At 54.4% G+C, this 26,200-nt stretch overlaps 1 protein-coding gene across 1 annotated transcript in view; it reads left to right on the top strand.

Annotated features, from left to right (window-relative positions):
• LOC104660547 (hemicentin-2) overlaps positions 1-22,838 on the top strand; it is a gene marked incomplete at its 5' end in the record, with an annotated part of 104,775 nt that extends 81,937 nt beyond the window's left edge. Inside the window, 13 exon segments of the mRNA XM_030920133.1 lie at positions 7,848-8,117; positions 11,341-11,490; positions 13,527-13,664; positions 13,761-13,882; positions 14,461-14,698; positions 16,074-16,136; positions 16,256-16,378; positions 17,111-17,245; positions 18,313-18,441; positions 19,021-19,341; positions 20,093-20,212; positions 21,148-21,274; positions 22,057-22,838. Of these exon segments, the coding sequence (XP_030775993.1) occupies positions 7,848-8,117; positions 11,341-11,490; positions 13,527-13,664; positions 13,761-13,882; positions 14,461-14,698; positions 16,074-16,136; positions 16,256-16,378; positions 17,111-17,245; positions 18,313-18,441; positions 19,021-19,341; positions 20,093-20,212; positions 21,148-21,274; positions 22,057-22,402 (2,282 nt within the window).
• Positions 22,839-26,200: the final 3,362 nt, after the last annotated feature.

The following is a 26,200-nucleotide window of genomic DNA, read 5'->3' as shown; positions in this document are numbered from 1 at the left end:
CACTGCGGCCTCGGCCTCTGCCTCTCGGGTTTCAGTGATTCTCCTGCCTCAGCCTCCTGGGTAGCTGGGATTACAGGCACAGACCATCGCGCCCAGCTAATTTTTGAATTTTTAGTAGAGACGGGGTTTCATCATGTTGCCCAGGCTGGTGTCAAATGCCTGGCTCAAGCAATCCACCTGCCTCAGCCTCCTAATGTGCTGGGATTACAGGCATGAGCCACTGCACCCCACATTTTCTTTTCCTTTTCTTTTCTTTTCTTTTCTTTTTTTTTTTTTTTTTTTTTTTTGAGACAGAGTTTTGCTCTTTTTGCCCAGCTGGAGTGCAATGGCACGATCTCAGCTCACTGCAACATCCGCCTGGGTTCAAGCAATTCTCTTGCCTCAGCTTCCCAAGTAGCTGGGATCACAGGTGCCCGTGGTCACATCGGGCTAATTTTTGTATACTTAGTAGAGTTGGGGCTTCACCACATTGGCCAGTCTGGTCTCGAAGTGCTGACCTCAGATGATCCACTCACCTTGGCCTCCTAAAGTGCTGGGATTACAGGCATGAGCCACCATGCCCACACATTTTCTTATATAATTTTTGTAGTTTTAGTTCTCACATTTAGGTCTATGATCCATTTTGAGTTAATTTTTGTGTGGGGTAAGGGTCTAACTTCCTTTTTTGCATATGGAGAGCCAATTGTTCTAGTACCATTTATGTTGATTTTTAGTTCCTTTCAGTGATGTTTTGTGGCTTTCAGTGTACTGCTGTTGTATTTTTGTTAAATTGATTTTAAGTCTTTTTATTATTGTTGATGCTATTTTGGGTGGAATTGTTTTCTTTGATTTTTGGATTTGTAATTGATAATATGTAGAGATACAGTTGAATCTAATATCATATCATCTATGAATAGGGACAGTTTGACTTCTTTCTTTCAAATCTGTGTACCTTGAAGATTTTTGCTTTGCCTTATTGCCTTGGTTGAACCCTCTGGTACACAGTTGAAGCGGCGAGAGCAGCCATCCTTGCCTGGTTCCCTGGTTTAGGTGGAAAGCAGTCGGTCTTTCACCATGGGGTGTGATGTTAGCTGTGAGTTTTTGTGGATGCCCTTTCTCAGGCTGAGGAAGTTCCCCTTTTGTACCTAGTGTGTTGAGAGTTTGGGTCATGCGTGGAATAGGTTTGTGGTTCCAGACAAGATGGTGTAGATGCACTTCTCCCTATTTGTCTTGCTAAGGACAGCTGAGCACCTTGGACTTTATCTAGAAGCAAACAGAAAGAGCCTCTGAAAAATAGAGAAAAGGAGGAGGATAGACTACTGATCTTGGGACCTGAGGAGCAATGTGGTGTTGAATGCCCAGGTGTTGCTCTTTGTCCCTTATATCCTGGAACCACCAGTGGGCTCAGACATACAGACACACACACACACGCACGCACGCACGCGCACGGGCATGTGTGCACCTCAATAAGAGCCTGTCCTCACTTGCAAGGGACTAAGATAGGGACAGCATAGTAAGAAAGAAAACTTGTAAATAACAACCCCCAACCGGGTATGGTGGCTCATGTCTGTAGTCCCAGCACTTTGGGAGGCTGAGGTAGCCAGATCGCTTGAGCTCAGGAATTTGAGATCAGCCTGGGGAATGCAGTGAAACCCCATCTCTACCAAAAATACAAAAAAAAAAAAAAAAAAAAAAAAAATAGATGGGCATGGTGGCGCATGCCTGTAGTCCCAACTACTTGGGAGGCAAACACCATGAAAAACACCCCAGCCCCATCATCAAACTAACTGGGAGCCCACATTTCCACCCTCATCCCCTGTACTGAGGCACTGTTCTCCCCACACTGGAGCGGGATGCTGTCAGGTGACACCTAATGAAGAGGCGGAATTGTCACCACTGTCATCTGAGTGGGAAGCTCCTCCCCTATCAGGCCAGGTATGCAGCCAGGGTAGTGCCACCAGAGGCCCAGAGTGGGCATGCCTCCACCCATGCCCAGCAGTAATGAGGCACCCCTCCCTGTTCCGGGATGTCCATGGAGGCCTCGTTGGGAACCTGGGCTTCCGCTCTGACCTGGCAGAAGTGAGTGGTGCCGCTTTTTCTTGGCAGTGTTCCAGATCTACCAAAAATGGAACATTTAAATAGAAATCTGAGTCTTATAATAATGAAACTCACTTACATGCCAGGAGCAAGGAAAATCTCAATTTACATACCAGGAGCAAGGAAAATCTCAATTTACATACCAGGAACAAGGAAAATCTCAATTTACATACCAGGAACAAGGAAAATCTCAATTTACATACCAGGAACAAGGAAAATCTCAATTTACATACCAGGAACAAGGAAAATCTCAACGAAAGCAGACAACAGACATCAACTGAGGTAGTAGGGATATTTGGTAATCTGATAAGGACTATTTTTTTTCTTTTTTTTTGAGACGGAGTCTTGCTCTGTCGCCCAGGCTGGAGTGCAGTGGCCGGATCTCAGCTCACTGCAACCTCCACCTCCCGGGTTCACGTCTTTCTCCTGCCTCAGCCTCCCGAGTAGCTGGGACCACAGGCGCCCACCACCTCGCCCGGCTAATTTTTTGTATTTTTAGTAGAGACAGGGTTTCACCGTGTTAGCCAGGATGGTCTCGATCTCCTGACCTCGTGATCCACCCGTCTCGGCCTCCCAAAGTGCTGGGATTACAGGCTTGAGCCACCGCACCCGGCCCATTTTTTTTTTTTTTTAGACAAGGTCTGACTCTGTTGCCCAGGCTGGAGTGCAGTGACATGATCATGGCTCACTGCAGCCTTGGCTCAGGTGGTCATCCCACCTCAGCCTCCCAAGTAACTGGGACTGCAGGCACGTGCCACCACACCTGGCTAATTTTTATTTTTATGTATTTATTTTTTTGTAGAGACGGGGTCTCCTTATGTTGCCTAAACCAGTGTCAAACTCCTGGGCTCAAATGATCCACCTGCCTCAGCCTCCCAAAGTGGTGGGATTACAGGCATGAGCCACTGCGCCTGACCAAGACTGAACTGTCACCACTGTCACCCACTGAGTGGGAAGCCCCTCGCCTACACAGGCCGAGTGGGGAGCAATAAGCAGTACCCCTCTCCCTTCCAACCAGGGTGGTGCCAGCAGAGCCCCACTTGAAGCGCGAACTCCCTCCAATACCCAGCAATAATGAGGCACCCTCCCCGTTCCCGGGTGTCCATGGAGGCCACGTAGGGAACCCAGACTTCCACTTCCACTCTCATCTGGCAGAAGTGAGTGGCACCTCCTTTCCCTGGCAGTGTTCCAGGTCTGCTAAGATGGAAGATTTAAATAAGAACCCAAATCTTATCATACTGAAACTCACTTATCATACCGAGAACAAGGAAAAATCTCAACTTGAATGAGAACCGACACGCAACAGACACCAACTGAGATAGCACAGATGTTTGAGTCATCTGATAAGGATTTCTTTTTAATTTTTTGACGGGGTCTTGCTCTGTCACCCAGACTGGAGTGCAGTGGCACAATCACAGCTCACTGCAGCCTTGACCTCCCGGGCTCAAGCAATCCTCCCACTTCTCAGCCTCCCAAGTAGCTGGGACTGCAGGTGCACACCACCATGCCCGGCTACTTTATTTATTTTTTGTAGAGATGAGGTCTTTCTATGTTGCCCAGGCTAGCTGACAGGGATGGTTCTGTGAGCAGTTGTCAACATGCTTGAAACAATTTAAAAAAAAAAGGAAATCTCAGCAAAACATGGCTGTGGAGTAATTTGAAGTTCAGGCAGTTTTCAAGTCGGCCTCGGTTTGACTGTCCTTTGTACCCCTCAAATCTCCCTTGCACAGGTGCATATTTCCCACGTTGGCCAGGGATTGTGGGGAGCCGATCCAGCCTGTCCATGGCTCCTTCATTTCCAGGTTCTCCCCATTAAGTTGCTGGCTGGGCCCCTGTTCTTCTCAGCCGGGGCCACGCCACAGGCCAGCACAGCAGCCGTTTCTCTTTTGGTTCCTACCAGTTTTGCCCCTTTTCCTGATGATATTTCTCAGGGCATGCTTTCATCCTCTACTGCACATCAAGACAGCCCTCAGGGGTGGCAAAAGCTGCTGTTTTTTTGTTTTGTTTTGTTTTGTTTTGTTTTGAGACGGAGTGTCGCTCTGTCACCCAGGCTGGAGTCCAGTGGCGCAATCTCAGCTCGCTGCAAGCTCCACCTCCCAGGTTCACGCCATTCTCCTGCCTCAGCCTCCGGAGTAGCTGGGACTACAGGCGCCCGCCACCACACCTGGCTAATTTTTGTATTTTTAAGAGAGACGGGGTTTCACCGTGGTCTCGATCTCCTGACCTCGTGATCCGCCCACCTTGGCCTCCCAAAGTGCTGGGATTACAGGCGTGAGCCACCGCGCCCAGCCCCAAAGCTGCTGTTTTTGACAGTCATTCCTAATAAAATCACTGTGGTGGTCACAGTGGGATAAGGAAGGGCAGAGCCCTAGGCAGGAGGACCAAAGGTTTCGCTGTTCTTATCCAAAGTTCTAGAGGCTTTTTTTTTATTATTATTTTTTGAGACAGAGTCTCACTCTGTCACCCAGGCTGGAGTGCAGTGGCGCGATCTCAGCTCACTGCAACCTCCACCTCCCAGGTTCAAGAGATTCTCCTGCCTCAGCCTCCCGAATAGCTGGGATTACAGGCACCCACCACCTCGTCACAGCTAATTTTTGTAATTTTAGTTGAGATAGAGTTTCACCATGTTGGCCCAGCTGGTCTCGAACTCCTGACCACAGGCCATCCACCCACCTCAGCCTCCCAAAGGGCTGGAATTACAGGCGTGAGCCACTGTGCCCAGCCATAGAGGCTTTTTATGGATAAATGCTTCTCAAGACCTGGCACGACGGCTCACAGCTGTAATCCCAGCACTTTGGGAGGCCAAAGTGGGAGGATCGCTTGAGTTCAGGAATTTGAGACCAGCCTGGGCAACACAGTGAAATCCCATCTCTACAAAAAATAAATAAATTAGCCAGGTGTGGTGGCACACACCTGTAGTCCTAGCTACTCAGCAGGCTAAGGTGGGAGGATGGCTTGAGCCGGGAGGTCAAGGCTGCAGTGAGCTGAGATCGCATTCCAGCCTGGGCGGCAGAGCGAGACTCCGTCTCAAAAAAAACAAAAAATGTAAATGCTTCTCAATTTGTTGTGTGTCTTTGGTTGATTTTGGGAGCCCTGAAACTGTTATTTGGGACACACCTGGCTAATATTTGTATTTTTAGTAGAGACGGGGTTTCACCATGTTGAACCTAGGAATTTGAGAAGAGTCTGGCAAACATGGTGAAACCCTATTTCCACTAAAAAAAATACAAAAATTAGCCAGGTGTGGTGGTCTGTGCCTGTAATCCTAGCTACTTGAGAGGCTGATGCAGGAGAATTGCTTGAACCTGGGAAGTTGGTCTCGAACTCCTGACTTAAGGTGATCCACCCACCTTAGCCTCCCAAAGTGTTGGGCTTACAGGCATGAGTCACCGTGCCTGGCCTCGACCTTCATTTAAATGGACTCACCCCACACGTGCTTTTGCATAGACTCTTCTTTTGCACATCATTATTTGTGGCATTCGTCCATACTGTTCACATGGAATTCGTTTATCGGTTCTCATTGCTGTATGTTTTTCTGCTACATGGATGTACTACAGTTTATTCATGTATTCCACTGTAGGTTAGTTTCCAGTGATGGGCAGTTTAGAACAGGGCTGCTGTGACCTTCTTACGCACGCCCTCCGGTGAACGCACACACACACTCTTGTTGGGGTGTTTGTCCAGGAGCAGAAGCGCGAGGTCTCGTGGTACACATGTGTTCCGCTTTAGGACACGTGGGCTGTGTAGTATCTGACGAATGGCTCCCAAAGATATGTCTAGGTCCTAGTCCCCAGGGCCTGCGAATGTTTCCTTACCTGGAAAAGGAATCTTTGCAAATGTAATTAAGTTAAGGATCTTAAAGTAGGCAGATTATCTCGGTGGCCCCTAAATGCTATCACAAGTGTTTTATTTTGGGGTGTGGTTTTTTTTTTGGTTTTTTTTTTTTTTTTGAGATGGAATCTCGCTCTGTTGCTCAGGCTGGAGTGCAGTGGCGCAGTCTCGGCTACTGTAACCTCTGCCTCCCAGGTTCAAGCAATTCTCCTGCATCAGCCTCTCAAGTAGCTAGGATTACCAGCACAGACCACCACATCTGGCTAATTATTGTATTTTTTTTTTTAGTAGAAATAGGGTTTCACCATGTTTGCCAGACTCTTCTCAAATTCCTAGGTTCAAGCAGTCCACCCACCTCAGCCTCCCAAAGTGCTGGGGTTACAGGCATGAGCCACCATACCCGGCTACAAGTATTCTTATAAAAGAGAGCCCGGGCCGGACGTGGTGGCTCACGACTATAATCCTAACACTTTAGGAGGCCGAGGAGGGTGGATCACCTGAGGCTGGGAGTTTGAGACCAGTGTGATCAATATGGTAAAAGCCCGTCTCTACCAAAAGTACAAAAATTGACCGGGCGTGGTGGCACACGCCTGTAATCCCAGCTACTTGGGAGGCGGAGGCAGGAGAATCGCTTGAAGCCAGGAGGCAGAGGTTGTAATGAGCTGAGATCGTACCACTGCACTCCAGCCTGGGTGACAGAGTGAGACTCTGTCTCAAAAAAAAAAAAAAAAGAGAGAGAGAGAGCTGGGGTGGTGTGGCAGGGGAGAGAGAGAGAGGAGAAGGTAAAGTGGAGATGGAGGCAGAGGATGGATTGTTGCAGCCTCAGGCTAAGGAATGCTGGTGGGCGGAAGCTGGAAGAGGTGAGGAATGGGCTGTCCCCCAGAACCTCTGGAGGGAGCAGGGCACCTGAACTTGGGCCCAGTGAGGCTGATGTGGGTCTCCTGGCCTCCACAGTTTCTCCCGTGTTTCTGCAACTTGCTGCAGCATCCGCAGGAAGTGAACACGCAGGCACACAGCAGCCCACCTTGGCTGAACTACGTTGCATTTCCACCGCAGTGTGTGCGAGTTCTGCTTGTTCTGCAGCCTCACCAGCACTGGGCCTTTCCCATCCTTTCCATGTTAGCCTTCCAGGAGGGTCTGTAATAGTAAGTGGACAGGAAGCATCATCCCCATATTTCAGATGGGAACACTGAGGTTCAGGGAGTGACTTGGTGAGAGTCACCCACAGTAGGTGACAGAGCCCTAAAGGCAGTTCTGACAGATGGCCCTGACTTCATTGGAAGCAGCCTAACTGTCCTGTAGGAGAGGCTTGGTTTAGCCAATCCCAGTAGAGCCGGGCAATAGAAGACTATCTAGCCACTAATAACAGATATATAACTGCGTGGAAAGGTAGTTACGATCTATTGGGAAGGAAAAATAAAAGCAGATGGTCAGGCATGGTGGCTTATGCCTGTAACCCCAGCACTTTGGGAGACTGAGGCGGGTGGATCACCTGAGGTCAGGAGTTCGAGACCAACCTGGCCAACATGATGAAACCATGTCTCTACTAAAAATACAAAAATCAGTGAGGCGTGGTGGCAGGTGCCTGTAATCCCAGCTACTCAGGAGGCTGAGATGGGAGGATCACTTGAACCCAGGAGGTGGAGGTTGCAATGAGCCAAGATCGCGCCATTGCACTCCAGCCTGGGGTACAGAGCAAGACTCTGTCTCAAAAAATAAAATAAAAATAAAAGCAGATATGGCCATATGATCATATTTTCGTAAAGCAACAGTGTCTAGAGGGAAATATTCAGGAAAGATACTGGGTGGAAGAATCCTATGTAGTTCTTATTTTCTTCTTTCTGCCTCTCTGGATTTCCCAGTGTGTCTAAATGAACATATTCCATTTGAATATGCAAAAATAATTAAATGTTCCTAAAAGCCACCTGGGCCTCCCACAGGTGCTCCGGTGTTCCAGGTGGAGCCCCAGGACATGACAGTGAGATCCGGGGATGACGTGGCTCTGCGATGCCAGGCCACTGGAGAGCCCATACCCACCATTGAATGGTTGCGGGCGGGTCAACCCTTGCGGGCCAGCCGACGACTCCGGACCCTGCCTGATGGGAGCCTGTGGCTGGAGAATGTGGAGACTGGGGATGCAGGCTCCTACGACTGCGTCGCTCACAATCTCCTGGGCTCTGCCACAGCCCGGGCGTTCCTGGTCGTGAGAGGTACGGGGCAGCCCTGTCTGGACCTCTGTGGACAGAGGCAGGATCTCTTGCCTATGGGGATTGTGTGGTGCTTATGGGGGACCTGTCCCCTGCCTTGCCAGCTCCCCACCTCTTCCCTTTGCTTTGTCACAAGCCCAGAATGAACCCCTACCCTGCCCGTTTACAGTTGTGGAAACTGAGTCTTGGAGGTGCTAAGTGTTTGCCGCTCATCTTGGACAGGGAACACTGGCCTGGCTGTTCTCTCTTAACTGGCACAAATGCATGTCCTCTGTCTGGACACTGCACAGCCCCTGGAAGCAGGCAGAGGAAGCCAAGGGCATCCACGGTGCCCTCAGGGGCTGCTGCAAAAAGTCTGTGGGTCAGTGCGTGTCCCAGGTGTCACACATTGCCTGGCCATGGCAGGTGGTTGGAAAAGTGATGGCTTCCTGTTGGGATGGACCCCTGCCATCTCAGATTCCTCAATCAGCTCCCTTCTCCCTTGGGTCAGACCAACTTTAAAATTAAGAAAAGATCTATCCTGAGAAACCATAGTAAATGGATTCAGCCCTGCATAAAGGCAAGTCATAAGATATTATTTCTGTGGCCTGTGCCTCTGGAGGGAACACTCCATATGTGTGGCGATGTGTCCCCCTCCCTGTACCTGGCAGACATCACTAATCTATCACCACAAGGGAACACTCCCTGTGTGTGGCAATGTATCTCCCTCCCTGTCCCTGGCAGACATCACTAATCTATCACCACATGCGCTGGCAGAATTTTTCTCCAATGAGCCCTCCCAGGCAGCAACGCCTCTCAGCTAATTGGAATTGGGACTTGACACTTGACCCCCTGGAAATCCATGCGAAACCCACTGCCAACCAAATGTGGGACCCTTTCTGGCCCCTGCTCTCATCTCCCATAGGCCGGGACAGGGTACCAACCTATGCAGCTCTGAAAGTTCAGCAGTTCTCTGACCCCCTCAGCCGCAAATGCGGTCTCGGAGTTAGCCTTGGGTCTAAGCAGACGCCCCTCTGTTTCAGGGCTTTGTCCCACTTCTTACCCCCTCCTGTTGGCAGGCCCCAGTCCAAACCACGGAGCTATGTACGTGCCCTTTGTATTTGTTCTCTAGGGCTACGGTAAAAAAAAAAAAAACACCACAAGCTGGAGGCTTAAGGCACACTGATTGTCTCACAGTTTTGGAGGCTGGAAATCCAGGATCACACTGTCAGCAGCCCTGGTTCCTGCTGAGCACTTTGGGGAGGAAATGGTCCGACCCTCTCTTCCAGGGTCTTGCTGGTGGTCCTCGGCATTCTGTGGCTTGTCGAAACATCACCCCCACCTCTGCCTTCATCTTCCCCCTGTGTGTCTACGCTTCCCTATTTATAAGGACACAGTCATGTTGGATTAGGCCTGCCCTAATGACCTCATTCTAACTTGGCTTACTCTATAAAGACCCTGTCTTCAAATAAGGTCACATTTTCAGGTTCTGGGGGTTAGGACTTCAACGTATGAATTTTGGGTGGGGTGGTACCATTCGATCCATAATCCAGCCTCCTTATTTTTTTAATAGAAACAAGTATTCTTCTTTTATATATGTTACTTATAGAAAGGCCAGATACTGTAGAAATCTATGAAGAAGAAGGTCATTCTCTCCCATAATTCAATGACCCAAAGTAGCGTGAGCAATTATTTGGGGAGATACATGCTTCCACACTGTTTTCTCTGGATATAAGAGATACACTTCTCTTTTTACAAATGTCAAATTTACAACTTCTATAACCTGCCATTTTTACTTCCTCTATCTTGGAAGACATCCCATTATGATACACATCGGTCCATAGGTTGTTTATTGGCTTCATGTCATTCCATGGGAACGTTTTTATCTTCATTCCTGTCGGCTTTGTCAAATGAGCAACGTAGTTTATTTTTCTACTTTCCATTCCCCAAAACCACACCATGCTGTGCATCTTTGTGTGTGGCCCTGAATATTTCTATGGGGCATTGAATTTCCTTAAGGGGCATTGGTGGGTGAGGGGAGTTCAGGCTTTGGGAGTCTCTAACTGTAAACATGTTTTCCCTCCTGACTACTTTTCCTCCTTGCCCCTCAGCCTGGCAGGTCCTAATCCTGGCCTTGTAGGGAGACAAGAGGCTGCTACGTCACTCCATGTCTGAGAGAGTTGGCGGTGGCTTGCCGTGCCTGGGTTCCATTTCCTGTCCCCTTCCAAAGCTGCCCGGGTCACGCTCCAGCCTTCTTGTCTGCAGCTCCTGATTCCTTCCTCACCCCCCTATTAAAAGGCCAGGGATAGGTTCACGGCCCATCTCCTGTCCCTCCCATAGGCCCCAGAGCATCGGATACTGATGAGAAACATCCCAGATGAACTTCAAATCTCATCAAACCCCAGCTATGGGCTGCAGGAAATGACCCTGCTTCCTAGAACCCCAAATTAACCAGCCCCTTGATTCATCCACTTAGGATCCTAGCACTTGAGTGTTTTATGTTATTTTTTGACAGATCATGGGCAATTTGTTGTTAATTTCCCCTGAGAGCTGGTGAGTGGAGAGGCAGGCTAACTTCTGTCTCTCGTCCCCTAGAATGCCATCTGCCTAAACAAGACAGCTGGCCCATTAGTCAGAGGAAGCACCCCCTGGTGCCTGCACCATCCGTTTGATTAGTGCGAAGGAGCATCTGCTCACAGACGGCCTGGCGGACGGCCGCTAGGAAGCCAGCCCACCCAGCCAGGCCAGCTGCAGGGCAGCCGGAGCCAGCAGCACTGATGGAATGGGGCTGTTCAGGTGATAGCACCCGGGTCTGGCTTGGTGCCCTGGCTCCTTCAGTGTGCCAGCCGCGCCATCGTGGGCTCCTGGCGTTCCACACACCCACAGGTCTTCTGTGAGTTTGTGGCCCCACCTCCTCATTTTACAGGTGAGCCAACTCAGGTGTGGCTTGGGGGCCTGACGTGGCCAGGTTTCAAGGAATGGTAGAGCCAGAATTAGAAGCCAGCTCCATGCGCCTCCCCCCACACCCCAGCCCAGGGTTCCTCCTAACAGCCCCCCTTCCCTTTTAGAACCAAGATCCCCTGGCCGTTGAGTCCATGACCCCCTAGCTGTGTGTCCTTGGACAAGTGGAGGTGAACTCTCCAAGCCTCCATTTACTCCTTCATGAAATAGGAATGACAGCCTGCTTGTGCTGTGGGCCTCGGGGGTGGATAGTGAGTGGCACTGTCATTCTTTCCCTTCCTTACAGGGGAACCCCAGGGGAGCTGGGGCGGCATGATTGGGGTGATCAATGGCCGGAAATTTGGTGTGGCCACACTCAACACCAGCGTGATGCAGGAGGTGCACTCCGGGGTCAGCAACATCCGCAGCAGCATCCACCATGTCCCAGCAAACGTGGGTGAGTGGGAGGCAGAGCATCACCTGCGTCTGGGCCATTGTCCCAGCCCAGCAAGGATCCTCCAGAACATGCTGGACCTAGGAGGGGGCAGAGCCTGTATCCTGAGACTTGCTCAGGGCCTGATGACCAGAGCATGTCTGACCACCTCTCAAAGCTGGGTGCAAGCCAAAGTGGACTCAGGTACAGGCAACTTCCCGTCCCCCTCACAGCCCCCTCAAAACAAAGTAACTGCATTTACAGTTAGACCAAGAGTGTGTGACATGGTCAGTGCTCTGTGGGTGTGGGTGCTCAGACTGTGGTTTCCCAAGCCACCGATGGCTCCCTGAGGCTTTTCCCCATTTAAGTTAAGGCCCGGGCTGATGGAGGTGGAGGGATCTCCAGTCATGAGTGAGGGGTGCGGGCTGGAGGTGACGGGAAGCAGGAAACGTGGAGAATTGAATTGCCCAGAAAACCTAGAGGACTAAGAAGCGTCACCTGCACTCAGAGCTCTCATGCACGATGTCTGAGCGATGAATGCTCTGAGAGACTTGCAGAGCTTGTGACAGTGGATGTCACTGTCTCTCCCTTCCCAAGGAATCCCTGGCCCCTCGTGGGGGTCCAGGAGGGGCAGTGCTCATGGGGTCTTCACTAAAAGCAGCTCTTCTGAAGCTGCCCTTGACCATGGTCCTGCATAAGCAGTGTGGGGTCAGGGGATTTTGCTGGGGAAGTCACTCTGAGCTGGCTGTCAACAGACAGCAGGTGAAGTGAGACACTGCCCAGACATGGCTGCTTATTCCAGCTGCAGGAGTGCGAGGCCTGGAGAAGCACCTGGCCCCAAGCCTGCGGGCCAGGCTCTGTTGCATGAAACAGGTGCACAGAGAGGCTGAAAGGTGGTGCCCATGCACAGGGGCCTGGCCGGCTCATGTGCACCTTGCAAAGCTGGCACCGTCCCTGACTCCAAGCAAGTAGGGAGTGGATGTGTTCCCCTTGCCCAGCCCATGGCCCCGCCTGGCCCTACGTGGAGGGCAGGGCATCACATGAAGAAGATCTGAGAATCCACGTCCAGGGCCATTTTTTGGTTCTTTTTTCAAATGATTTGGAACAAGCCTGGGCTTGTCCAGAAGGGATCTGCAAGTTAGAATAGTTGGTTGACTTCAACTCAGCAAATATGTAATGACGGTCCGTGGAGTCCCTGGCTCCGTGGTGACCCAGGGGCCCTCAACTGGTATTTGTTGAACTGAGTTAAATATCAGCAAGGTACATGCATTTATTTCTTCTTTTTTTTTCTTTTTGAGACTGCTCCTCGCTTTGTTGCCCAGGCTGGAGTGCAGTGGTACAATCACAGCTCAACCTCCCAGGCTCAAGCGATCCTCCTACCTCAGCCTCCCCAGCAGCTGGGACTATAGGCATATGCCACCACACCTGGCTAATGTTCTTAATATTTTTATTTTTTTAGAGGCAGAGTCTCACTATGTTGCTAAGCATTTCCTTGTATACATTTATTAATTTCTTTTTTTTTTTTTTTTTTTCTTTGAGACGGAGTCTCACTCTGTCGCCCAGGCTGGAGTGCAGTGGCCGGGTTCTCAGCTCACTGCAAGCTCCGCCTCCCGGGTTTATGCCATTCTCCTGCCTCAGCCTCCGAGTAGCTGGGACTACAGGCGCCCGCCACCTCGCCCGGCTAGTTTTTTTTTTTTTTTTTGTATTTTTTAGTAGAGACGGGGTTTCACCGTGTTAGCCAGGATGGTCTCGATCTCCTGACCTCGTGATCCGCCCGTCTCGGCCTCCCAAAGTGCTGGGATTACAGGCTTGAGCCACCGCGCCTGGCCATATACATTTATTAATTTCACAGTTACTCCAGGAAATAGATTATTTGCCTCCACCAGGTCCCGGATTCTGGTTCAATAATTGGCATGGCAGTCACAAGGCTGAGTATGGGTGGCAAAGGAAGGGGCTGAGCTCTCCTGGGGGGAATGGGGAGCCATGACAGGACCTTGAGTGGGAGAGTGGCTGCCCTGAGGATCAGCTCTAACCTGGCCTCCACGCCCTGCCCCACCTAGGACCTCTGATGCGGGTGCTTCTGGTCACCATCACCCCCATCTACTGGGCCCTGGCCAGGGAGAGTGGTGCAGCCCTGAATGGCCACTCCCTGACCGGTGGCAGGTTCCGGCAGGAGTCACACGTGGAGTTTGCTACAGGTAAGCAGGGCCTCCCCCTAGGTGGGCCAGGTAGGACTGAAGCCTGCGCCCAGGACCTCCTGCAGTGACTCTGGGCTGGGTGGGGATGGATTGCAGGGGAGCTGCTCACAATGACCCAGGTGGCCCGGGGCCTGGATCCCAATGGCCTCCTGCTCCTCGATGTGGTGGTCAATGGCGTTGTCCCCGAGAGCCTGGCTGACGCAGATCTTCAAGTGCAGGTCAGAGGTCAAGCCCTGGGGTGTGCAGACAGGGTAGGTGAGAGAGACAGAGGCGCCCGGCTCTCAACCACCCCTGAGCAGCCAGGCCTATTGTCCCTCCTGACACCGCTGCAGGGCTAGGTCACAGTCTGGCCTTGGACTTAGGGTAGGATGAGCCGTTGTTACAGGCTCAAGTTCGAGTCCTTGAGGGGATGCTCTGAGCCCTGCGACTCCAAATCAGACTATTCTTGTTCAAAAGCAAGAGTCCTGAAGAGAGGTGAGCTGCCCAGAGCAGCCCAGCTGGTTAGAAGTGGCTCTGGGAGGCTCACCCCATCTCCTCCCAGGGCGCACCCCATCTCCTCCCATGGCTCACCCCGTCTCCTCCCATGGCTCACCCCGTCTCCTCCCAAGGCTCACCCCATCTCCTCCCATGGCTCACCCCGTCTCCTCCCAAGTCTCCCCAAGCCCCTGAGTTGAGGTGAAGGTCTCAGGCTGCTTGGGAGTTGAAATCTCAGCATTTTCCTCTTCCCCTTCCAACCCTGACCCCTTTCTCCCTCTCCCCCACCCTTCCTCCTCCTCCCCTCCTCTTCATCTTGCAGGACTTTGAGGAGCACTATGTGCAAACAGGGCCTGGCCAGCTGTTTGTAGGCTCCACACAGCACTTCTTCCAGGGCAGCCTCCCCTCATTCCTGCGCTGCAACCACAGCATCCAGTACAACGCAGCCCGGGGCCCCCAGCCCCAGCTGGTGCAACACCTGCGGGCCTCAGCTATCAGCTCGGCCTTTGACCCAGAGGCCGAGGCTCTGCGCTTCCAGCTCACTACAGCCCTGCAGGCGGGTGAGGCCCCCCTGCTTTGTCCAACCCCCACTGCCCCAGCTAAAACCTGCCAGGGGCCCAAATGCACATGGCTGGAATCCACCCCTGCCCCTAGCATCCACTGACCATGGGCCAGAGACTTCAGACTGAGATGGCCCACCTGGCCTGCTCACCTGGCCTGCCCCCACTCCCATCCATCCACCCACCCTCCTCACAGGGACACAGTTCTCTAAGCCACCCCTGCTCCAGCCTCTGGATCCTTTCCCCAGGCCCCAAGGTGAAGGTCCAGCCACCCCAGGCTGATGTTCAGGAATTGAGTCACCCCACCCTCTTCTCCCAAGGGCACCTGCACCAAGGCCCCACACAGGGAGCCAGGAACCACGGTTGGAACCCCTGGAGACCCACAGAAACATGCTTTCTATTCTTATCCAGTGAATGCTAAAGATACACACGTTCACATTACTTGAGGTTCCAAAGTGTTTTGAACATTGAATGAGAGATAGTGATAAGAGCACCGCTTTGAGGTCAGGCAGACCCCAGTTCAAATCCCAAGTGCCCCACTTTCTGGCTGTGGGACCTTAGGGGCAATGTCCTGGTCCTCTCCGAGCTTCAGTGTTCCCATCTGCACAGCAGGCATGACATCTTCTGCCTTGCAGGCTGTCGCCGTACAGATGTTGTCTCTAAAATCCTAGCCTGGCACCGCCTCATCAAGGGTAGCTGTCCCTACAATTATTTGGACCAAGCTTGTCCAGCCCGTGGCCCACAGGCCACATGACACCCGGAACAGCTTTGAATGTGCCCCAACACAAATTCGTAAACTTTCTTAAAACATTATGAGATTTTTTGCAATTTTTTTTAGCTCATCAGCTATCCCCAGTGCTGGTGTATTTTCTGTGCGGCCCAAGACAATCCTTCTTCCAGCATGGCCCACAGAAGCCGAAAGATAGGACATCCCTGATTTAGACTGTCTTGTGTCCTTCCCGCCTCCAGAACCCAGCTCACCCCTCCCCTGCCTTTGTTTTTGCTGCCCGTGCGACGCTATCCTCTGCCCCTCTGCACGCTCTCTGTGCATTGCTGCTGTGGTCTCAGGAGAGCCGTTCTGCGCGTGTTGACCTCCTGTGTTTGATTTTAATGGTTTTCCTGGGGCTGCCTGACTCACTGCCCAGCCCCACTGGGAGCCCCTCAGGACACATTTCCTTGACTGGGTGTGCCCTGCAGTCATCACCTCCAACAGGCCTGGGCAGGAAATGGGCTCGCTGACTCTCTGGCACTGATTTGGCTCTGCCTGGCTAAGCTGGCGGGGGGCGGGGTGGAGCTGCGAGCCTGGGCTACGGCCAGGGTAGCCCTGGGAGAGGACACCCTCATGTCCTTAGAGTCTATCCTCTTTGCCTTGCAGAGGAGAACGAGGTCGGCTGCCCCGAGGGCTTTGAGCTGGACTCCCAGGGAGCATTTTGTGTGGGTGAGAGCCCCCCACCCTGGCATGGACGTGGGAGGCCTCTCAGCCTGCGATGGATGGCTTCTCCCAGCCAGCTGGCAGGAGGCTGGGAGCAGAGACCACCAGATCCTTTCCTGCCCCAGACAGGGACGAATGCTCAGGAGGGCCCAGCCCCTGCTCCCACGCCTGCCTTAACGCACCCGGCCGCTTCTCCTGCGCCTGCCCCGCTGGCTTCGCCCTGGCCTGGGATGACAGGAACTGCAGAGGTGAGGGAGCCCCTGGGAGGAGAGGTGCTCCTCAGACCTGACCCAGGTGTGTGGAAGGGTCCCCAGGGCCAGGACCCTGGCTGGGGACACAGACCTGCAGGGATGGCCCATTCTTGAGGGCATTTGATGTCAGCCTGGAGGTCCCAATGCCATGTCCCCACCAGGCTCCTTCCTGCTATGGGAGCTGCAGACAAGTGAGGCCCAGGTTTCAGGGGGTGATGGGCAGCCCAAGAGACTAGGGGCGGTTATCACATGCTCACGGCCTTCTGAACCTGAACAGGCCTCGGAAGCTTTCCCAACACTCAGCATCATTTCCATTTGACTGAGACTGGCAAGTGAGTTGTACCCTTCAGCAATGTTGCTGGATGACAAATCTGACCTTGGGTGACAGTGCTGATGCTGACCCCCAATCTGTATCTCTGCACTCCCACCAGGAGGGCCTGGTGCCGGCAAGTCTCCACTGGGCTCCAAGCCGGGTGCCCAAGGGGACGTTGTCTGCAGCTTTGCATTAGAAGCTGCAGGCCCAAGCTCTCGGGTCCCTTGGAGTGGGTCCTGTGTTTTGGGGTAGGGAGCAGGACAATGGAAAGAGCTAGCAGAAGGGGTGGGGACCTTCCTGCCAGTGGCTCCTGGGCCTGCAGACGAAGCCTGTGTGGATAGGCTGGGCCAGGGTCAGGTGGCGAGGCAGGCCTGGGGATCGTGTTCACACAGCCGTCTGCCCTGATCTGCCCCCAGATGTGGACGAGTGTGTGGCGAATGCTCGCCTCTGCCGAGAGGGACAGCGCTGTGTGAACCTGCTCGGGTCCTACCGCTGCCTTCCCGACTGTGGGCCTGGCTTCCGGGTGGCTGCTGATGGAGCCAGCTGTGAAGGTGATGGGGACACAGTGTGTGGCCTGTCCATACTCCTGGAAACCCAGAGGTTGCCAGGGATCAGCTGATAAGGGGCTGTGTGTCACTGGGCTCTGGGCTTCCAGGAAGACTGGGACTCTTGGCAGAAGGAGCACAGCAAGGCTGGGGATGAAGCCTGAGCCGGGCGCTGGAGGTCTGAGCCCTCCCCTGGCTCCTGGCAGCTGGCACCTTCTTTGACAGGGGTGTTTTCTTTCTGGACCTCAATGTCTTGTCTGCTTGATAAAGAGGCAGCCGGGTCAGGGATGGCAAACACACTCTCCCTCTGCTGCCGTCCGTTCTGTTCCCCCGCATGAGTCCAGGCCCAGCTAGAGACCACCTCTGAATCCTTCTTGAGCCAGCAGCCCCTGCAGCCACCATGGAGCAGGTGCAGTCAGCCTTCGAGACAAAACCTAGGTGCCACCCCTGGACAGGTGACCTCAATGGTCCTTCCTGTTCTAGCTCTATGGCTGCAGGACCGTGGGTCCACCCGGCTCCTCTGAGAGACTGTCTGGTGGGGAGGGAAGCATGGTGGAGCCTGACTCAAGAGGAGCAGTCGTCGCACCTCTGTGGCCCCCAGGGCCCTTAGACTGCCCGACAACTCACCGGGCTCTCCTGCCTGCCGCCCTTCCTGCCGCCTTTCCTCCTTTCTCACCACTTTCTTAGCTCTTCCCACATGCCAGGCTCCCCTCCTCACCACGACCCCATGAAGAGGTCACATCTCTACCCGCTTTATGGATGAGGAAACTGAGACTCAGAGCGGGAGAGTTCCTTACCCAAGGGCTAGAATATGGCAGAGCTCAGCGGAACCCAGGACTCTGCCCGCAAAGCCCACCCTTTCACCCCCTTCCTTTCTTTGGGACCTGGAACCCCGTTGACCTCCAACCTGGTATAACTGGGGGAGGTGCTGCAAGGGCTGCCATGCAGCCTGATAGCACTGAAACTGGATAAGGGGACAGGGAGGAGGCCCAGATATGGAGGAGTTTGGTCTGTCCCTTGGGGAAGGGGCTCTGGGCTAGACCTCGCCCCCTGACCATGGCCCTGCCTCCCAGATGTGGACGAATGCCTGGAGGGGTTGGATGACTGTCACCACAACCAGCTCTGCGAGAACACCCCAGGCGGTCACCGCTGCAGCTGCCCCAGGGGCTACCGGATGCAGGGCCCCAGCCTGCCCTGCCTAGGTACGGGGAGACCCACCCTCTGGCCGGCACCCCCAGCTCAGGGGCTGAGGGTGTCTAAGGCGCCAGTGCTGGTGAGTTCTGAGAATAACCAAACGGCACCGACACATTGCCTCACTGTGTGCCTGCCTGTGCACCAAAACCTCAGCCTGACCCTTAGGAGTTATCTTCCGGGGAATTTCAGGAGGGGAAGGACTGTTCTCCAAAACCTCAGCCTGATCCTATGGGGTTATCTTCCAGGGAATTTCAGGAGGGGGAGGACTGTGGAAGCAAAAGGGTGTATCTCAGAGAGGCTTAGGAGAGGGAATGGATCTAACTGGGGCACTGAAGGGCTGAGGGGGAGCTGGAATCTGGGATGATGCTGACAGCTGGGGAGGCTGCGCCTCTGGGAGCTGTAGGTGGAATCAGATTGGAGGCTGGGGCTGGTCCAGGAGAGGGAGATGCAGTGTGGCCCGCATACAGCATGGGAGTGGTGGGATTCTAGGGAGTGCCAGCAAAAGAGAAGGCAGGGCCAGGCAATGGCTGCAGGCTGCAGGGAACCCTGGGTCACCTGTGCACACGCCTGACCCCGCCCCTCTACAGATGTCAATGAGTGCTTGCAGCTGCCCAAGGTCTGCGCCTACCAGTGCCACAACCTCCAGGGCAGCTACCGCTGCCTGTGCCCCCCAGGCCAGACCCTCCTTCGCGACGGCAAGGCCTGTACCTCACTGGAGCGGAATGGACAAAATGTGACCGCTGTCAGCCACCGAGGCCCTCTAGTGCCCTGGCTGCGGCCCCGGGCCTCAATCCCTGGTGGCTCCTACCATGCCTGGGTCTCTCTCCGGCCGGGTCCCGTGGCCCTGAGCAGTGTGGGCCGGGCCTGGTGCCCTCCTGGTTTCATCAGGCAGAACGGAGTCTGCACAGGTAAGGCCAGGCCCTGACCATCCACGGGACACTGCCATTATGGGCTCTTGGGCCCCTAGGGTGGGTGTGCAGGTGGCACCCACCAAGTCCAGAAACCCAGACCTTCCAGGCAAGTGGGGTGGGTAGTGTGGGATGGTGGCTTCTGTGATGCAGGGTGTCTCACAGCCTTGGCTGTGCTACTGGGCAGGGGACTTCCAAGATGGGGGTGGACTATTTTTTAAACCATTTGACTTCAGGACACTTTGCCCAGAAGAAGAGCATCCTAGGCAAGTGGTCCTGGGAACCCTCTTTGAGAAACACTCCTGTTAGCACTCAGAGGGAAAGCAGGGAGATTTTCAGAGGTGAAGGAAAATGTTCCAGGTAGACATGAGAATGTGACAAGGGACTGCTGAGAAGAGAGGGCAGGGTGGGGGATGGCCCCTGGACCCTGCAGAGAGGGACAAAGAGGAGGGGACCTGCCCCAGGGCTGACGCCTCGGCATTCCTGCCTGGATGGAGGGGTCTGTGGGGCGGTGCTGCCTGCTCCCTCTATGCCTTGGCGAGCTTGGGGTAGGTAAGGTGGGGATCCTCCCTCTCACCAAGCCCAGGGACTCCCCCTGCCCCTGAACCCGGGCTGGGAGGGGCAGGACAGGGAGAAGGAGCAGGGCAGCTCCAGAGCCCAGTGGGCAGGTGTGTGGCCTTGTCAGTGTCTGTGGTTCAGCGTGTCTCTCTGCCCCCGTCCCCCACCTGCCCCACCCCGATGCCCGGGTCAGACCTCGACGAGTGCCGGGTGAGGAACTTGTGTCAGCACGCCTGCCGCAACACCGAGGGCAGCTACCAGTGCCTGTGCCCCGCCGGCTACCGTCTGCTCCCCAGCGGGAAGAACTGCCAGGGTGAGCCGGGCTCAGGCTGCCGCCCAGACACACCATGGGGGGCAGGCAGCATGGGATGGGACATGTGGCATCTCACCTACTCCATTCACTCCAGCCCCTTCATAACTATCCCATGAGGGTGGGGCGGGGAGGCAGGCTCAGAGGGGTTCCGTGAACACCCCCAGCTCTCACAGCCATGCCAGGGCCCCTGCTCCGGACAGAAGCTCTGAGATTACGCCGGCAGGCTCTGAAAGCAGCCCTGCAAGGCCAATCCCAACTCTGCTGTGTGTCCCTAGGGAACTCACTTCACCTCTCTGAGCCTCCATTCTCCTGGTTAAATGGGGCTAGCACAGTCCCCCTCAAATAGCTGGGATGAGAGCTGTGGATGTTGAGCACAGAGCCGCACAGCTGCTACTGCTGGTAGAGTCAGGGTCTCTAACTCCCAAACCAGGCACAGTTTCCCTGGTGTGCACAAATGGGGCTGGGGCCAGTCATGCTGCTTCCTCCAAAAGAACAGGAACCATGCCTGCCCTGCCTGTCTCCGTCCCTCACGCTGCCATGGAGGTCACCGAACATCCTCTGAGAAGGGTGGGGGTTCCACTGAGGCAGACAGGATCAGGTGCTCTGCCCATGGGCAGTGGGCACTCTGGGTCTTCGGGCAAAGCAGCCACCCAGGGAAAGCCCTATCTCTCCCAGGCCCTCCTACCCAGCACTTGCTCAGGAAGCCCCCATGGTGCCCACCTACACACCCTGGAAAGCCCCGGCCCCCGGGGAGATGAGAAGGTGCTGGGGGCCTCCAGGCTGGGTGGTCATGGGTCAGACTGACTGGGGACAAAAGGAGAAAGGCTGCTTACCTCACTGGTCCCCCAAAGGTACGTCTCCCCACACACTCCCCCCTTCTCCTTTGCTCCATCTTTTCATCTCACTCCCCCACTTCACCAACCTCCCCCATCCAGACATCAACGAGTGCGAGGAGGAGGGCATCGAGTGTGGACCCGGCCAGATGTGCTTCAACACCCGCGGCAGCTACCAGTGTGTGGACACACCCTGTCCTGCCACCTACCGGCAGGGCCCCAGCCCTGGGTAAGGGCTGAGTTGGCAGGGCCTTGTGCCCTCAGGAAAAGCACATTTTTCAGTCACTCCAGGTTCAGGCTGGCCCTGTCACTGTCACTCCCCACACAAGTGATACAGGCAGGAGTGCAGGGAGCCCTGGGGACAGGGAGAGGCCAGAGTGGGAGAGAACGGGGACACAGGAGCACACACACCAAACCCCAGACACAGGAATACCATGCAGACTCACAACCCCAGGACAAAACTCAGACACGCCAGCACCAAACCCATCTCCTCCACGCCACACACAGTGGCCACGGACACTTATCACCACGCACGGAGACATAGGGACCTTAGGGGTGACAGCACTGCCCTGGAAAGGTTTCTTGCGGCGGGTGACCTGCCCCGGGCCTTACAACTAGAAACCTAGGCTGGGGTTGGAAGCGGATGCACCGGGCAAGGCTAAGCTCAGTCTCCACCTCTAATCCCACCCTGGCAGGGCAAATCCAGACTGGGTGACTCGGCCCAGGAACACATCAGTTCCCCTGTGTCTGCTGGGCTTCCCTGGGGCACGGACCTGGAAAGTCCGCTGGAGGGACCCTGAAAGGGCACGCCTCCGGGCCTCAGTTTGTTGATCTCTAAAACGGGCTAGCGGGGATGCCCGCAGAGAAGGCGTGTGGGGCTCTGCCAGAGAAGGACGGGCAGCGCGTGGGCGGAACTGCAAGGGCTGGCAGGGAGGTCTGATTACGCAGCCGGGCCACGCTCCGACCCACCCCCAGTCCGCCTGTCAGTGTGTCTGTCTGTGCCGCCCGCAGGACGTGCTTCCGGCGCTGCTCGCAGGACTGCGACACCGGCGGCCCCTCCACGCTGCAGTACCGGCTGCTGCCGCTGCCCCTGGGCGTTCGCGCCCACCACGACGTGGCCCGCCTGGCTGCCTTCTCCGAGGCCGGCGTCCCAGCCAACCGCACCGAGCTCAGCGTGCTGGAGCCGGACCCGCGCAGCCCCTTCGCGCTGCGCCCGCTGCGCGCGGGCCTGGGCGCGGTCTACACCCGTCGCGCGCTCACCCGCTCTGGCCTCTACCGGCTCACCGTGCGCGCCGCGGCTCCACGCCACCAAAGCGTCTTCGTCCTGCTCATCGCCGTGTCCCCCTACCCCTACTAAACGGGAGAGGGCTTTGGCGGCTGCCCCGGCGTGACCCCCGAGGAAGGGGGCGAGGAGGAGCTTGGTCCACGCCACCTGCTGTGGCAAGCGGAGCGTCATCATCTCTCGCCCCGTGCGTCAGCGAGACCTTGGGTCAACACGACCCTGCGCGCAGCCTTGACCCCCCCCCCCCCCCCCCCCCGACAGCGAGGACCTGAGCTCACAGAGGGAGGCGTCCGGGGCGGTCCTTGGGTGGCCAGGCCCGCAGGCAGGGCCCGGGGAAGCCTCCAGGTCTGATCCGCCCCTCAGTGGGAGCGGGACAGGGACACAGGGCACCTGGACGCCTGGGGGAGGAGGCAGACTCCGCGTTGGGGGTGGCAGCAGCTGTCGCCCGGCCACACCTGGCAGTGTCATTCTGAACCCTGTTGCAATATAAAAAGATTGCTTTTTTAACCAACATGGTTTCTTTGTCTGAGTATTTTGCTTTGTAGGGAAGGGTTTTGACTGGGAAGGAGACCATGCCTTCTGGTCTGATCCAGGAGCACTGCAGTTTGAGTCCACCAGCCTCCTCTCCTTAGGAGTAGGGTTGCCTCAGGCACCTCCTGGCCTCAGTTTCCTAATCCATAAAATATTGCAATAGGGCCCTCCCTTCCCCCACAGGGCTGTGGGGGCAATTAAATGAGGAGTAAATGTGTTGCATAGAGAGCAACAGCCGGTGGCAAAAAAAATCTTACTTTTTAGAGGCAGGATCTTGTCCCATCGCCCAAGCTGGAGTTGCAAATGACATGATGGTGACTCCCTGCAGCCTCGATCTGCTGGCCTCGCCATCCTCCTGCCTCAGCCTCCAGAGCAGCTGAAGCTACAGGCACATAATACCGTGCCTGGCCTTTATATTAATTATTCATGTTTTGCATATAGGTAAGGCCTACAACATGGCGCTTTGATATGCATAATGAAATGGTTACTATAGTCAAACCAATTAACATAGCCATTAGGGATTTTGGGTGGGCTTGAAAAAAATAAAATTAAAACATACCCATCATCTCGTATATACTTATTTTTGTGGCAAGAACACCTAAAATCTACTCCCTTAGGAAAATCCCAATGTGATATGATCATTATTTTGAGATAGGATCTCGCTCTGTCACCCAGGCTGGAGTGCAGTGGTGTGATCTCTGCTCACCTCAATCTCTGCCTCCTGGGCTCAAGCAATCCTCCCACCTCAACCTCCTGAGTAGCTGGGACCACAGACATGTACCACCACACCTGGCTCATTTTTTTTTTTTTTTTTTTTTTTGAGATAGAGTTTCGCTCTTGTTGCCCAGACTGGAGTGCAATGGTGAGATCTCGGCTCATCGCAACCTCCGCCTCCTGGGTTCAAGTGATTCTTCTGCCTCGGCCTCCTGAATAGTTGGGATTACACCTGCCACCACGCTCAGCTAATTTTGTATTTTCAGTTGAGACGGAGTTTCTCCATGTTGGTCAGGCTAGTCTCAAACTCCTGACCTCAGGTGATTCGCCCGCCTCGACCTCCCAAAGTGCTGGGATTACAGGCATGAGCCACCATGGCCTGCCTTATTTTTAAAATGTTTTGTAGAGATGAGGTTTCATTATGTTGTTCAGTCTGGTCTGGAACTCCTGGGCTCAAAGTATCATCGCACCTCAGCCTCCCAAAGTGCTGGGATTACAGGCGTGTGCCACTGCACCCGGCTTACTCCAGCCTATTTTTATCAGCTAACTCTTGTTGTTTTCCAGTCATAGACTCCTACAGCGGGCTTTATGGCTTAGCTATTATCTTGTATCCTTTGCAGCTCGCCCCTGGGTTTCACTTGAGTCCTGTTCCAAGCTATCTTTTTCCTGATAGCATCTCCCCCTCTGGGGGACAGATTATTGAAGGCAAGGGCCATTTCTAGGTCCTGGCTTTAATAATTCATCTAATTCATCCACAGGAAGGGCCTTTGTTAGATGAATGGATGGGCGGAAGTTTACTGCAACAATCCCTAAGTAGTCTTTTTTTTTTTTTTTTGAGATGGAGTTTCGCTGTTGTTGTCCAGGCTGGAGTGCAATGGCGTGGTCTCAGCTCACTGCAACCTCTGCCTCCTGGGTTCAAGTGATTCTCCTGCCTCAGCCTCCCGAGTGGCTGGTATTACAGGCATGCGCCACCACACACGGCTAATTTTGTATTTTTAGTAGAAACAGGATTTCTCGGGCCGGGTGCGGTGGCTCATACCTGTAATCCCAGCACTTTGGGAGGCCGAGGCGGGCAGATCATGAGGTCAGGATATGGAGACCATCCTGGCTAACACGGTGAAACCCTGTCTCTACTAAAAAAATATTTTAAAAATTAGCTGGGCATGGTGGCGGGCACCCATAGTCCCAGCTACTCTGGAGGTTAAGGCAGGAGAATGGCGTGAACCTGGGAGGTGGAGTTTGCAGTGAGCCGAGATTGCACCACTGCACTCCAACCTGGGCGACAGAGCGAGACTCCGTCTCAAAAAAAAAAAAAAAAAAAAGAGAAACGGGGTTTCTCCATGTTGGTCAGGCTGGTCTCAGACTCCTGACCTCAGGTGATTTGCCTGCCTTGGCCTCCCAAAGTGCTGGGATTACATGCATGAGCCACCGCGCCTGGCCTAATTTTTGTATTTTCAGTAGAGATGGGGTTTCACCATGTTGGCCAGGCTGATCTCAAACTCCTGACCTCAAGAGATTCACTCGCCTTGGCCTCCCAAAGTGCTGGAATTACAGATGTGAGCCACTGTGCCCGGACCCTGGGGTAGTTTTAAAAGGCAGTCAGGGCAGGCCTCAATGAGCAGGTGGCACCTGAGAAGAGACCTGAAGAAGGCGAAGGAGAAGGTTACATGGCCATCGCAATAGAGGGGAAGGGTGTTCCAGAAGAGGGGACAGCAGGTGTCAGGGCCCTCAGGCAGGAGGGTCCAGCCAGGAGGTTGGGGAGGCTGGAGATGAATGAGGTGGGAGAAAGGGAAGAGAGAAAGGTCAAGGGGGTGGGGTGGATCCTGTGGGGTCTCTGGGCCACCATAGAGACTTTGGCTTTGATGAGTGAGCTAGGGAGAGACAAGAGTAAATGTATAGCTAGGTGTGGTGGTGCACGCCTGTAGTCCCAGCTACCTGGGAAGCTGAGGAGGGAAGATCCTTGAGCCCAGGAGTTTGGGGCTACAGTGAGCTATGATCTGGCCACTGCACTCCAGCCGGGGTGAGAGAGCAAGACCCCATCTCTTACGAAAATGGGTTTTTCAAAAGTCAATGCATATCTGCGTGTTGGCCTATCTCCAGTTGTGCTGGGTCTTGGGAGGAGTGCAGGTGAAACGGAGTTTGGCAGAAGCCCACGCTCCTGCTCCTCCTCCTCCTGTTCCTGCCTTCTCCCTGGGCTGGTTGCAGCCCCCTGCCTGGGTGGCCTCTTTGTTGCCAGCTGCCCCGACACAGCCTCTGAGAGAGAGGTTGTCTTTTGCATATGGTTCTGAAGAAAAGAGTTCCTCTCTCCCTGCTCCTCTTATTCAGCGTGACATGGTCAGCTCCCCCTAAGTGTCCCCTCTCTCTCATCCAGGCAATGAGGAAAGTCGTCTGAGTTATTTCCTTCTAGAGATGAATGACAATCAGGCTGTCTAAGCCGAGCTGTTCTGGGTACACAGAGAAGAAATCGCTGTGTCCCTTTTACAGATGGAGAAAGGCAGGTACAGGGAGGGAACATGATCCAGTCACTTGCCTGAGGTGTGACTGGTTAATAGTCAAACTGGGGGCAGTGGCCGGGCCCGGTGGCTCAAGCCTGTAATCCCAGCACTTTGGGAGGCCGAGACGGGCGAA

Source organism: Rhinopithecus roxellana, chromosome 16 (genome assembly GCF_007565055.1).
Source record: "Rhinopithecus roxellana isolate Shanxi Qingling chromosome 16, ASM756505v1, whole genome shotgun sequence".
NCBI classification, from domain to species: Eukaryota; Metazoa; Chordata; class Mammalia; order Primates; family Cercopithecidae; genus Rhinopithecus; species Rhinopithecus roxellana.
Note: the sequence above shows the minus strand (reverse complement) of the source record. Positions and strands in the feature narration are given on the sequence as shown.